Source organism: Passer montanus, unplaced genomic scaffold (assembly GCF_014805655.1).
Source record: "Passer montanus isolate IOZ18808 unplaced genomic scaffold, ASM1480565v1 scaffold120, whole genome shotgun sequence".
Taxonomy (NCBI): Eukaryota; Metazoa; Chordata; class Aves; order Passeriformes; family Passeridae; genus Passer; species Passer montanus.
The window spans coordinates 1,030,401-1,043,742 of record NW_024358723.1 but is presented as its reverse complement, the minus strand read 5'-3'; the positions used below and the strand labels follow the sequence as shown (position 1 = coordinate 1,043,742).

The window sequence follows — 13,342 nt, the reverse complement described above, 5'->3', positions numbered from 1 at the left end:
TTGAGAGGTGGAATATCCATTGGAACCAGGATTCGGTTGGAAAAGGAATTTTCAAAAGGAAAAAAATCTCATAATCAAAGCCTTTTTCCTCACAAAGATAAGGATAAAACTCAGGTGGAAAATAAACTTTGGAATTACAGTTTTCCAACAGTGAGGAATTGACTTTAGCCAAGCTGGAATAACAATTTTTCAGTGGTTTGGGAATATTTATGTAGCCCTGAGGAAAAATGGGAGCAGTTCCTGGAGCATTTTTTTGCATTGTCCTGTAATTAATTAAGCAGAGAATGTCCACACTGGCAACTTGGAGCACTGAAAGTTTGTCTGGGACAGGACTCATTTTTTTCCTAGGAATATTTGGGAATCCTTGCTCTCAAAAGAGGCAGAAAGCAAAAGGGGGCATAAATGGGGCAGATTTTTATTCCAGAAGGTTGGAAACACCCTGGTGCTTTTTATTTTATTTATGTGGTATTTTTTTTTATTTTATGGGGTGCTTTTTTATTTTATTTATGCCAATAAAAGGAGGTTTATTCCATGTCTTTTGTTGGAAAACTCTATTCTCTTAAAGCCTTGGAATTCTGGATTTCCTGAACTGATCCTCTGGGATGATTAATGATTGATTCCTTGTGTGCTCAGATATGTTCATAAAAAATAAACAGCTCCTTACTCCGTTGTTCATGGCCTATTGATTCCCAGCACAAATTCCTTCACTGACTCCACTAGCTAGACAAGAATCTCTTTAATTCATGACAATGTTAATTGATGACAAAAAAATTAATGACAAAGTCAATTAATCCATTGGATACTCCATAAAAAATTGTGGCGGTGTTTAAAGTAATTTTTTTTTGCCATTTATAACCACGTAGATAGAAATTCTTTAAAAAAAAAGAGATTTATTTTGAAGTCTTATATCTAAAATTGGACTGTTCAGCTCATGGACAAATGGAATATTTGCAAATACTCCAGTTGCACATCACAGAGGGAAAATTCCTAGTAAATTCCTAGGGAAAAATTGTGTTATTCCCGCTTTTCTTTCATAATTCTGACTGGAATATAATCAGAGATATACAGGTGAGAATATAAAATTGAGGAGTGGCTCCTGTGTCATATTCATTCCCAAGGATGGATTTGGAATGCCTCAGTGACAAATATCTGGGATTCAGGCAAGCTGTAGAGGATGGTCTGTTCTTGATGGCAGAGAATCATGGAATATCTTGAGTGGGAAGGGATCCCAAGGATCATCCAGCCCAGTCCCTGTCCCTGCCCAGACCCCACCAATCCCACCCTGGGCATCCCTGGCAGCGCTGGCCAAAGGCTCCTGGAGCTCTGGCAGCCTCGGGGCTGTGCCCATTCCCTGAGGAGCTGTTCCAGTGCTGATTCCACCCTCTGGGGAAGAACCTTTCCTGAAATCCACCCTAAACATTCCCTGGCCATTCCTTGGGTCCTGTCCCTGTCCCAGGGAACTGAAATCTGAGCTGCCCTCAGGAGGATGCTGAGGACCACAGCGAGGTCTCCCCTCAGCTCCTCCCCTCCAGCTGCACCATCCCAGCGCGCTCAGCTGCTCCTCACACAATTCCCCTCATTTCCCTGCCTTTTTCTCTTTAATTAATATTTTCACAACCAGCAGAAGCCCAAACCCTGACGTGTCTTTCTGTGTGGAGCCAGTCCTGCCTCCCTGCTCTCCTGCAGAGGTGGATCCTGGCTCCTGTGGATCCAGCTGGGACCAACAGCTCAAACCCAGCCCAGACTGGGCAGGTGAGGCTTGGCTTGAGCCAGGGACAAACTGATCCAGAGTGTCCTGAGTGGGAGTTGGGCTCTGATCCCAGGGAACAGCAACAGGACAGAAGGAAATTCAATGTCCAAGGGAAGTTTAGGATGGATTTTAGGAAAGGTTCCTCCCCCAGAGGGTGGAATCAGCACTGGAACAGCTCCTCAGGGAATGGGCACAGCCCCGAGGCTGCCAGAGCTCCAGGAGGGTTTGGAGACAGTGGTGCCAGGGATGCCCAGGGTGGGATTGTTGGAGGTCTGGGCAGGGAAGGAGTTGGGCTGGATGATCCTCGGGATCCCTCCACCTCAGGATATTCCAGGATTCACTGATTTGGTGAATCCTCTAATCCTATGGATTCCCACAATTTGGCAGTTGCATAATAAACCTCTTTGCCTTCCTTTTCTCCTCTAAAGCCCATTCAACAGTGGGCACAGTCTTTCCCAATTAAACCATTCCTAATCCAGGAGAACAATCCTGGGCATGTAATCGACTTTCTTCTTGCAGGATTATATCAACAATCCTCCTGGACTCGCTCCTCCCATTCATTTTTATTATTTCATTGTTTTATATTATTATCATCATTATTTCTGTGATACATGTATTAAAAAAATATCTATTTCCCCCTTTTTTTTATAGAACCTAAATTCCCAAGTCTTAAAAAATAAAGAATGTGGAATCCAAGGATTCAGGAAGTTTTAGATAGAAATTTTGCCATGGCAGGGGTGGGATGGGATGAGATTTGGGCTCCCAAGCCACAACATTTTGGGATTTTGAGACTCTTTAATCAGAAAGGCAATAAATGCCTCCTCACTCCCTTTATCCATAGCCATTTATCCAAGGCTGTGGGATCTGTGCCGTGGCACTGACAGAAAATTCCCATCTCTGTTTTCAGCCAGTGACTGCTCAGCCTTTCCCAGGATATTTGAATCCACCAGTCCCTGCTCAGCGCTGAGTGACAGCAGAAGTCAAAAATCCACTCAAACCCACAGGTGACCGGGAGGAAGCGCCAGAGCCGTGCCCTGCTCGGGGCTGTTTGAAGAGATTCTCATTCCCAACCCACGGACACCGCCGGCTCCCGGGGCTGGGAATAAAGGAAAGGTGGGAGCCTGAATCTTTTATGTAACAAGCTGGAACAAGCTGCTCTCTGGTTTACAGGGACCAGCTGAATTTTTATGACTCCTTCACAGCAGAACTGCTCCTTTTCTAGGTCACGGCGGCTGCGGGGACGTGGCTGTCACCCGCTGTCACCTGCTGAGAGCAGCCACCGCAGAGATCAGAGCTGCACGCCCTCCCTGGCTGCTCTGGAAAAGTCTCCCTGCTTCAATTTGCTTTCATCCTGCTGACAGGAAATATCAGAGAGCCGGAGGCGCCCGCCTGGCGCTGCTCGGATGCTGGGAGTCGCTAAACGTTGTCATTTGTTGGGAAGAGATGGAATTCTGGCTTTGGGAACAGCAAAGTGTGGGAAGGAAACATCTCCACGTGGTGCCAGAGGGAGCCAGAGGTGGTTGGAGCAGCTGCAGGAATGGAGCTGCTCTGGGATCTCCAGGTGAAGCTCCTGGAAAAGCACAAGGATATTCATGGCTGTTCCAAAGTGAGCTCCGTGAGGCAGGAGCTGGAAGAGGAGGTCCAAAAGTGGTTTTGTCTGGGTGGATAAACTTCCAGGAGTAGAGAAACCCTCTGAGAGGCATTTGGGACCATTTTCTACAAGCTTGGAAAATATTTTCTTGGAACAAGCTGCCCAGGGAAGTGCTGGAGTTACCATCCTGGAAGTGTGGATGTGGCACTTGGGGACATGGATTGGATTTGCTGGTCTGAGAGGGCTTTTCCAACCTAAATATTCCATGATTGGAGACTTAATAAAATCAGCTCCTGGAGTGTCAAAGGCTGGCCAGGGAATACACACAGAGATGCTTGCAAAAGGACAAAAACCTGGAAGAATCTGGGTCACTGATTCCAAAACCACATCAAAAAATGCATCATTGAAATGCAAAAATGCATCCATGAAATGCATTACTGTTAGAATATTCTCCAGAGGGCTCTTAAGGAGATGGAAAAATGTTCCTGCTGTTCAAGAATGTCTTGGCAGACTTGGAACATTCCCAAGGAAGCTGAGGGTTCCCAATCCAGGCAGTTCCCCCAATAGGACACCAAGGTTGTCCCCATCCTTCAGCTCCAGGTGAAGGGCTGTGCTCAGCAGTGCCCCCAGGGATGGAAATTCCCTGTGCTCCATACTCCCTTTTCCACAAATGCTCCATGCAGGAGGATTTGGAACATCCTGGGCTGCTCTAGCATCCAGACCAGGTGTCCTGACAGTGCCACATGTCACAGTTTTATGGCTGATTCCTTTGGCCACCAAATAAATCCCAAAGCAAATCCAGTGTGCCACTGGCAGAAGAAGTGAGGTCCCACCAGGAAATTCATGGAGCCCGAAGGCTCTCAAAGACAAGTTCAGGAGCTGGACTAGATGATTCTGGTGAATCCCTTCCAGCTCTTTTCCCATAAATGCTCCATGCAGGAAGATTTAGAACCTCCTGAGCTGCTCTAGGATCCAGACCAGGTGTTCTGATGGTGTCACATGTGAATTTTATGGCATATTCCCCACGGACACTTGAGGAGACACTAAATCCCATCCTGGATGGGCAGGGACACCTCCCACTGTCCCAGGGTGTCCCAGTGTCCAGCCTGGCCTTGGGCACTGCCAGGGATCCAGGGGCAGCCACAGCTGCTCTGGCAATTCCAGCCCAGCCAGCAATTCCCAGTTCCCAATCTCCCACCCATCCCTGCCCTCTGGCAGTGGGAGCCATTCCCTGGCTCCTGTCCCTCCAGGCCTTGTCCCCAGCCCCTCTGCAGCTCTCCTGGAGCCCCTTCAGGCCCTGCCAGGGGCTCTGAGCTCTCCCTGGAGCCTTCTCCTCTCCAGGGGAACATTCCCAGCTCTCCCAGCCTTTCTCCACAGGAATTCCAACTCCCAGCTCTGAATTCCTTAAGTCAAAATTAGCACAAATTTCATTTTCAGCATGATCCATAAATATTTCCCTGATCCATCTGAAGCTTAGAACCAGTTTTAAGTCGGCAGGAGCAGACCTGGTCCAAACCTCACCTTGCTGTTTGCAAATGCAGCCTCAGAGCTGTGAAGAAGCAGCACAGGAGGAATCAGCCCTGAAAAGTGGAAATTTGGAATCACAACCATCCCTGCTCTAATTTATTTTCCCAATGCCAGGAACATTGATGAAAAACGTGTCTCTGCATGTCACAATCTCTTTTTTTTTTTTTTTGGCCAAACTTTTCCTCCCTCATTCCACAAAAAAAACCACACCAAAACGTCTTTAGATTTCCAAAATCAGTGAGTGCAGGGAAATCTTTGGGACAGAAAATATTCCCTTGGAGGCGAAAGATTAAAATCCTTTATGGAAACAACATGAGAAATATTCCAACAAAAATGTGGAGTTCCAACTCTCTCTGTTCCCTCACTGAATTAATTGCTACAAATGTAATTTCTGTGACTGGCTCTGAGGAAATCTTTCAGTATTTTTCATGCCCCAGAGCAAATCCAATGGATTTGCTGGAAATTCCCAGCTTGCCAACATGTTCCCCTTTGGAGCAGATGTGATCCCCATGATCCTGAGAGAAGGAATCTGCAGAATTCCTGCTCTTCAGGTGGGGTCTGAAATAAAAGAAATAATAAATAAATAAATCCATTTCTCCTGGGGGACCTCCGTTTCCATTTTGCCATCTTTCCATTCTCACTCCATAGGCGGAGAAGTGACAATTCCCTATTTTTGTGATTCCTCTTCCCTCCCTTTCTGGCTTCCCTGATTTGTTGTTAAGCCAAGCTTAATTATTTTATCAAATAACATTTATAACATTATCTGTGATGAGGTTTTTTTTATTCTCCTTAACCAGTGCTTGCAAACCAGAGGTTTTTGTTTTCCCTGTGTCCTGCTTTGCCAGCAGTGGATCCCTCTTGGAGTGAGGAATTTCTCAATCCCAGTGACAGCAGAGAAGCAGGATGTGACAGGAATGTGTCAATGGTGCTGTGACTCAGCCAGGCTTAGTGGATATGGGGAAGGAATTCCTGGGAGGGTGAGGAGAGGCTGGGATAGAATTCCCAAAGAAATGGGGCTTTGGGGAGGAAAAATGGGAGTATTTGGATAAGGCTGACACAGAGTAACTCCGTTAATTACATAAGATAATTAAAATGAAATTAAAATTAAATGGGAAAACCAGCTAAAATTCCTAAACCAGTTAATTCCACCAGAAATTCCTTTCCTTCAGCGAGTTCCTTCCAGAATTTCCTGCTTCCTCCCGGGGCCTGGGACCCCCGGAGCCGATTCGTGGCCAGCAGTGCCAGGAGTTAAACACGGATCAAACATCCCCGATCCCATCTCACATTCCTGGGATTCAGGAAGATCCCAGCTCCAGCCCCCTGCTGGCACCACAGCCCTTCCCTGGCCCTGTCCCAGGAACTCCACAACTTCCAGGGAAGTCACCCAAACCCAAATCCCGATAAATGAAACACCAAAATTGAGGATTTGCTTTCCAAAACTCATCCGAGTGGGAAATCTGTGGGATAACAAACGATTTACTTTGTTATATTTTCCAAAATATCACTCTGTAAAATTCATTTGAATCCTTCCACTCAATGTCCCACCCCAATTATTATTCCGGGTGCTGAATATCCAGAGAAAGATTTTTGGGATCAATCTGTTGGGGGATTATTTGAAGGGAAAGCTCAGTGGGAAGCTGACAAAATTCCCGAAAATTATCAGCTGGATGCTCCCAGGGAAGGAGGCAAATGGAGAAGGATGACTTGGAGGAGGATGGATTGTGAAAATGGACTGGGGAAAAAAAATTAATTAAAATGAAGTAGAAAAAAAATAAAGTAAAATGAAATGAAATGAAATGAAATGAAATGAAATGAAATTTAAATTAAGTTAAATAAAGTAAAATGAAATGAAATGAAATTAAATGAAATGAAATGAAATGAAAATGATAAAAATTTAAAAAGAGAGAATAAAGAAAAAAGTAAAATAAAATAAAAATAAAGTGAAATAAAATGAAATAAAAATGTAGTAAAATAATATAAAATAAAATAAAATAAATAGAAAATAAAACTAAATTAAATAAAGTAAAATAATATAAATTTAAAAAGAGAGAATAAAAAAAGTAAAATAAAATAAAAATAAAGTGAAATAAAATGAAATAAAATAAAAATGTAGTAAAATAATATAAAATAAAATAAAACAAAAATAAAATAAATGTAGAATAAAATAAAATACAAAAATAAAAATTAAAATTAAATAAAATGAAGCTTCAAAAGTAAAAGGAAATAAAATAAAGCAAAATAAAAGAACAAAAATTAAATTAAATAAAAATAAATAATGTAAAATAACATGATGGAATGGAATGGAATGGAATGGATGGAATGTAATGGAATAAGATAAAATAAAATTAAAATAAAATAAATAAAATAAAATAAAATAAAATAAAATAAAATAAAACAATATAAACCAAAATAAAATACCTAGTTCCCTCAGGGCCCAGCCGACATCCCGGAGCCCCGGCGGCTCCCGAGGCAAGCCCCGCGCGGGTGCTCCCAGCCTCACCTGGCGGATCCCCAGGCGATAGGCCAGGATCCGATCCACGGCGCTGGGATTCATCTGCGTCCACTGCAGGCTGTAGGAATAGACCCGCGGCCGGTTCTGCCACAGCGGGTTGTACGTGTCGTAGTAGAATTCCGGGGCGTAGGCTTTTCCTGGGGAGAAGCATGGAGTTAGGGAAAGCGCTGATGCCTCAGGTTTAGCTTTTATATTTTCACATTCTGTGCTGCTTTGGTGTGTGGGGCTGTGTTGAGGGCTCCCCATGTGTGGAGACGCAAGGCTTGACTCCATTTTCAGAAGGCTGGTTTATTATCTTATGATAGATATTATATTAAAATACTACATAAAAACTATACTAAAAGAACAGAGAGAAAAGAATGATCAGAAGGATGCAAAGAACAAGAATAGAATAAATAACAAAATCTCGTGACTGCTCACAGCCTCAACACAGGTGGCTGGGATTGGTCATCAAGTGAAAACAATCCTCATGGTCTAATAAAAGATGCACTTGTTGCATTCCACAGCAGCAGATAGTTATTGTTTACATTTCTTTCCTGAGGCTCTCAGCTCCTCAGGAGGGGAAAATCCTAGCAAAGGATTTTTCATAAAAATATCATAACTACAGGGCTGGGCTCCACACCAGGGCATGGTTCTGATGGTGTGTAGTTCTGAGCTCTGTGCACAGAGCAGGGACACAAAACAATTCCTGCTCCAGCTGGGCACCAAGGACAAATGATCCCAATCTCAGCCCAGGAGCACAAAGCCCGTGGGCTGCAGAGAGAAAAACAAGCAGGGTGGGACTGCAGGGGCTGCAGCTGGAACTGGACACTGAACTGCAATGTGCACATGGAGCAGAGCTGAGCCCAGGGAGAGACCCCGGCAGCGCTCGTGCATTTTGGGACCATTTGGGTTCATCCTGGGGGCAGCCCTGGCTGGGCTCTGGTGCTGCCCAAGGTGGATCCATGGAGATCCTTGGAATCCATTCCTGCTTTATTCTTTAGCTCCATCCAGCCTCTGTTCTAAGGCAGCCTTCCCAAGGCATCACCAGAAACCATGGAATTCCCTGGCCCAGCAGCCAGAGAATAACTCAGCCAGCCAAGAATTCACCCATCCATCGCGAAAATGGAGGAAAACACAGGAAAATCATCAGGAAATAACTTCAGTTGGGCATTCCCAGATCCAAGGGTTCCAGCTGGAGCCACCCCTCATTCCCAGGATCCAAGGGCTGAGATCCAACTGCAGCCATCCCTTCATTCCTGGGATCCAAGGGCTGAGATCCAACTGCAGCCATCCCTTCATTCCTGGGATCCAAGGGCTGAGATCCAGCTGCTAATTCCCAGGATCCAGGGGTTGAGATCCAACTGCAGCCACCCCTCATTCCCAAAACCCAGTGGTTGAGATCCAACCCCTCATTCCCAGGATCCAAGGTTTGAGATTCAACTGGATCCAGCCCCTCATTCCTGGGATCCAAAGACTGAGATCCTACTGCAGCCAGCCCCTCATTCCCAGGATCCAAGGATTGAGATCCAGCCCCTCATTCCCAGGATCCAAGGAGCTGAGATCTTTCTACTTCCATCCATACTTTTGCAGGGATTTGGCAGTGGGAATAATTGGCAAAGGGCTGGAAAAAACCTGGGAAAACATGGCCTGCCTGTCACACAGAATATGGGAGGGATATGGATTCATTACTCCCTTCCCTTAACTGGGATTTCAGGAGTCTGTGACGAAACAAACACTGAATTTAGGGATTTTCTCCTGAAAACTATCCCTGACCCAGGTGGAAATAGAGAGGGATGAAAGGCATTTTGAATTCCAAATGGGACAATTTCCATCAGCAGAAAAGCCGTGAGAAGAGGAGGAAAAAATGCCTTAAAAGCCCCCCAAAATGCAAAGGAACAAAGGCAAAATCCTGGGAATAAACAGCAACATGGCACCTATTGATCCAGCTTTTCTCTCCGACCACGCTTTTCTTTTCCCAGGATAAAAGGCCCTCTTAGCCAAGATATTTTTCCCAATTGCCCGGGGAATGAGTACCTTCAATTAGCCCAGAGTGGAGGAGCAAACAACAATATTCCAAGGAGAGGGAGCAAAGCAAAACCACTGCTGGAAAAAAGGGACTGCAGCGGGAATAAAAAGGGAGCAGCAGTCGAGACAATTTGTTTTCCTTGTTCCTGAGAAGTGGGAATAATGGGAAAAGCTCATGCTGGATGCAAATTATCCTCTTCCCACTCCCACTGCTGTTGGATATAATGGGATCTCTGGGGGGGACTGAGAGGAGCCATAATGAGCCACTTGTCACAGGAGGGGCACTTGAACAACACCGGCACCTTTGGGGGAGTAATGAGGCACCGTGAAGAGCTGCATTATCCCAAATCCCTGTGAAAACAACACCGGGAATGGAGAGGCTGGAAATTCAACAGCACAACGCTCAGAGCTTGCCTTGTAAACTTGGGGAAGCAGGGACGTGGTTTGGAGTGCAGGGAAAGCAGAGGTGGCTTCTGGAAGTGTGGGAGTTATGGGGAACCTGGAAATGTCCCTTGTCCCCAAATCCCTTGACTCTGGATCTTGGGAGAGGAGGGACCAGGAGCTCCTGGATATCATCCAGGGGAGGGATGTGAGGATGTTGTGGTTTTCTCTGAGGCTTCCCAGAGCTTTGAATGGAAGCAGGAGTTGGGTTGTGTGACACAGGAAGTTCTGCTCGTGGTCAGGACCCTGGAGGTTGGCACAATGTGGATTTTGGGGTGGGAGATCAGCTGGGATGACAGGAATGTGAGAGGTTTCTGTGATCTCAGCTCTTAATGGGCATCCCACCTCAAAGCTCACGTTGTCCAGAGTTTGTGGAGTTTCATCCGTGGTGCCAATTCCTTGGAGTTTTGGGAATTGCAAAGCTCTGTCCCATGTTTGTGGCACTGCTGGTGACAAGTGCTGGCTGTGAGCACTGAGCAGCTCCCACTCTATCACATTCAGGGAAAGGAAATAAAATCAGAGATTTATAAATGCTTCCCCTTGTGGCAACCTCAGCTCCAGCCCTTTCCATCTTTACAATGCTGGGAGAGCATAAATCCTAAATAAAACCTTGCATTTAACTCTGTGAAATAGTGGGAGACTCTGAATTTATGGAAAATGCTGCCCCTTCTGTGCTCTGCTTTATTCCAGGATCTCTGTTTTATGGAAGGGTTGCAGGAAGAACCAGAAGATGTTTTATTCTTTATTTGCATTTGGGAAAGGCAACATCTGTCTCCTCCTGGATCTGCTCCTCAATCCAATCCTGCAGCTGGATCATCCCAGTCACCTTCTGCCTCCCCATAACCATGGAAGATGAAAATCAGGGAATTATTTGGCTTGGAAGGGACCTTAAAGATGTTTTTTTTATTTGTGGCCTTCCCTTAATCCTCCAGGAATGACTTCCAGGGCCTTCCCTGTCCTCCAGGAGTGACTTCCAAGGTCTGGATTGTTTGGGCTGAGCAGCTGAAGACACTTGAGCATGGTTAAGGTTAATAAAGTCTATTCATATTAAAATATTAATAATAAATAATCCCCCCAATAGTTGGAGGAAGCAGCTGCTCCAGGGAATTCCAGGGACAGGCAACCCCATACCTGCTGCTCCCACTGGGAAGTCAGGGATGAGACTTTCCCACCCTTCCCAGAGAAATCTCTTCCCAAAATATTTGCAGAATTATGAATTGTATTATTATGAATTATTATATGTATGAATAATGAATTGTGACTTGCAGGGAAGGGATGATTTGGGAATAAAACAAACTTTTTTGTGCCTAATTGATGCACAAATTTCCATTTATCTGAGGTCTGTCCATCTCCAATGGGTTTAGAGGTTCCCATTCCAGGCACAGAAACCCAACATCCCAAAGAAAGAAAAACGTGGAATGCTCCAGTGGCATCCATGAGATTCCTTCTCCAGGTGCCCTTCCCCACCTCCTCCCTTTCCCTGGGGTTTTCCCGAGGATCCAGCTCCTCCCCAGCGATACCCAAACGTGACATCTGCTGGCTGAGCCCTGCAAGAGCTGCCGTTCCCCTTCCTGCAATTCCTGCTGCTCCTGCTCAGGATTCCCGACCCCCGATCCCGACCCGACCCCAGGAGCTGAACTCCAGGAGTTCCTCGGCTCCATTTCCATCACTCTGAGGCTGTGAGCTCTGTGGTGCTGCCTTGAGGGAGAAAGAAATCCAGTTGTAGTAGGATCTGGAGATTCCTGCTTCCCACACTGGGATAGGTGAGATTTGGGAAGATCCCGTTCCCAGCTATCCAAACCTGCCAGCATTCCATGCCTTCATTTTTATATGGCTGTGCACACCCTACAGGTGTGCCTGGCAGGAAGCAATTCCTGCGGGAATGGGGTCCACAATTCCAAAGAAATCCCTGGCTCAGTGTGGAGGTGACAATTTACGTGTCACCAGTGGGAATCCTACAGAAATCCCACGAATCCCATGGGAATCCTGCAGAAATCCCACAGGAATGGCACGTGAGGAAGGGGGAAGTGGTGTCAGGGAGTGCCAAGCACCTGGGTCCTGAAGGATGGGCAGGGCAAGGGATGGGATGTGCGCCTGGAATTGTAAATAATCAATAATAAAGCGTCACCATGGGCACAGGGAGGGAACTGTGACCTCTGAGCAGGGGAATCTCCTGGAAAAATGGGATCAGAACAGAGGGAAAGGCAGCCAGGACAGGCTGCAGTGCTGTGGGATCTTTGGAGCAACACGAGGAACAGGAGAGCCCCTGGATGGACTCCAGCCCTGGCCAGGCTGCTCCCTGTCTGAAAGCAAAAATCTGACTGGAATTTTAAGTTTAGCTTCTTTACATTGCCAATAAGAAAGAAAAAGTTGTGGAGAGAAAAGAAGTGTTCTAAAAGTTTTGCTCTGATTCTTACTACTCTTTTATTACTCTTTAAGTTGATAAATTAATAAATAATAATGTAATAGTTTAATAAATAAATAATAATTAAAATATATTTAATTCCCCATTAAATGTAAATTAATATAATAAATTATAATTAAATAATTAATAATTACATTAATAAATTTTTCTTTATACCCTTTTAGAGTTTTGAAACTGCTTTACCTTTCTCCTAACCCTACCTCACAACAAGAAATAAGTACATTAGTGATTAGCCAACACCAAACCCACCACATTCATTTAGTACATTAGCTGAAAAAATCTCAAAATTAGTGGAATCTCAAATGAACAAACCAGAACCACTACACTCCCCCAGCCAGTGGGAATCACAGCATTCCTGAGCATTCCCACAGCTCTGCCTCCACACCTGCAGGTGTCCATGCCCATCCAGGCTCCATCCATGGATCCAGCTCCAGCCAGGTCTCCCAAGGCTTCCCAAATTTCTCAGGGTTTCCCAGGAAGCTGCAGCTCTCCCCTCTTGGCATTCAGCCTCCCTATCCCTGTCCCTCCCCAGCTGTGGGCTCCCAACTTCCTGACAAACCCAACAGGCTGCTCAGCCACTGCAGAGCCAACCCACAATTCCCTCATGTCGCACAAAGAATTGTTTCAGAGGGAGAAACCAAACAAAATTGCAAGCAGGAGTGGACTGAAATGCAGATTTCCAAGGAATGCCCCATTCATGTGGCTGCCCCTGGATCCCTGGAAGTGTCCAAAGCCAGGCTGGATGGGCTTGGGGAACCCTGGGATAGTGGGAGATGTCCCTGCCCATGGAAAGGGATGGAACAAAATGGGATTTCAGGTCTCTGCCAACCCAGGCCTGTCTGGCACTCTGGATCACATCCAGCAATGACTTTTTGGGGTGAAATCCCTTTATTTTCCTTCTCCCCTGAGGGCAGACTAGCAGGAAGGATTCATAAATCTGGAGCAGAGGGAAAACCTCAGCCACCCTCTCCCTTCATCCTGGAATTCAATCCTCCAGCCTTGGGATGGAAGGAATTAACTTCACTTTCCTCTCCCCAGTACTGACAGGAACAGCAGCATTGAGATCCAGCAATCCCACCTTGTCCCCTT

At 45.7% G+C, this 13,342-nt stretch overlaps 1 protein-coding gene across 2 annotated transcripts in view; it reads right to left on the bottom strand.

The window, feature by feature from the left end:
• The window catches only part of MDGA2 (MAM domain containing glycosylphosphatidylinositol anchor 2), a 185,897-nt gene that overhangs the window by 21,621 nt on the left and 150,934 nt on the right, over nucleotides 1-13,342 (bottom strand). For both annotated transcript variants that reach the window (XM_039698117.1, XM_039698118.1), the window contains one exon: nucleotides 7,369-7,517. In XM_039698117.1, coding sequence (XP_039554051.1) covers nucleotides 7,369-7,517 — 149 coding nt within the window. The remainder of the gene's footprint in view (nucleotides 1-7,368; nucleotides 7,518-13,342) is intronic.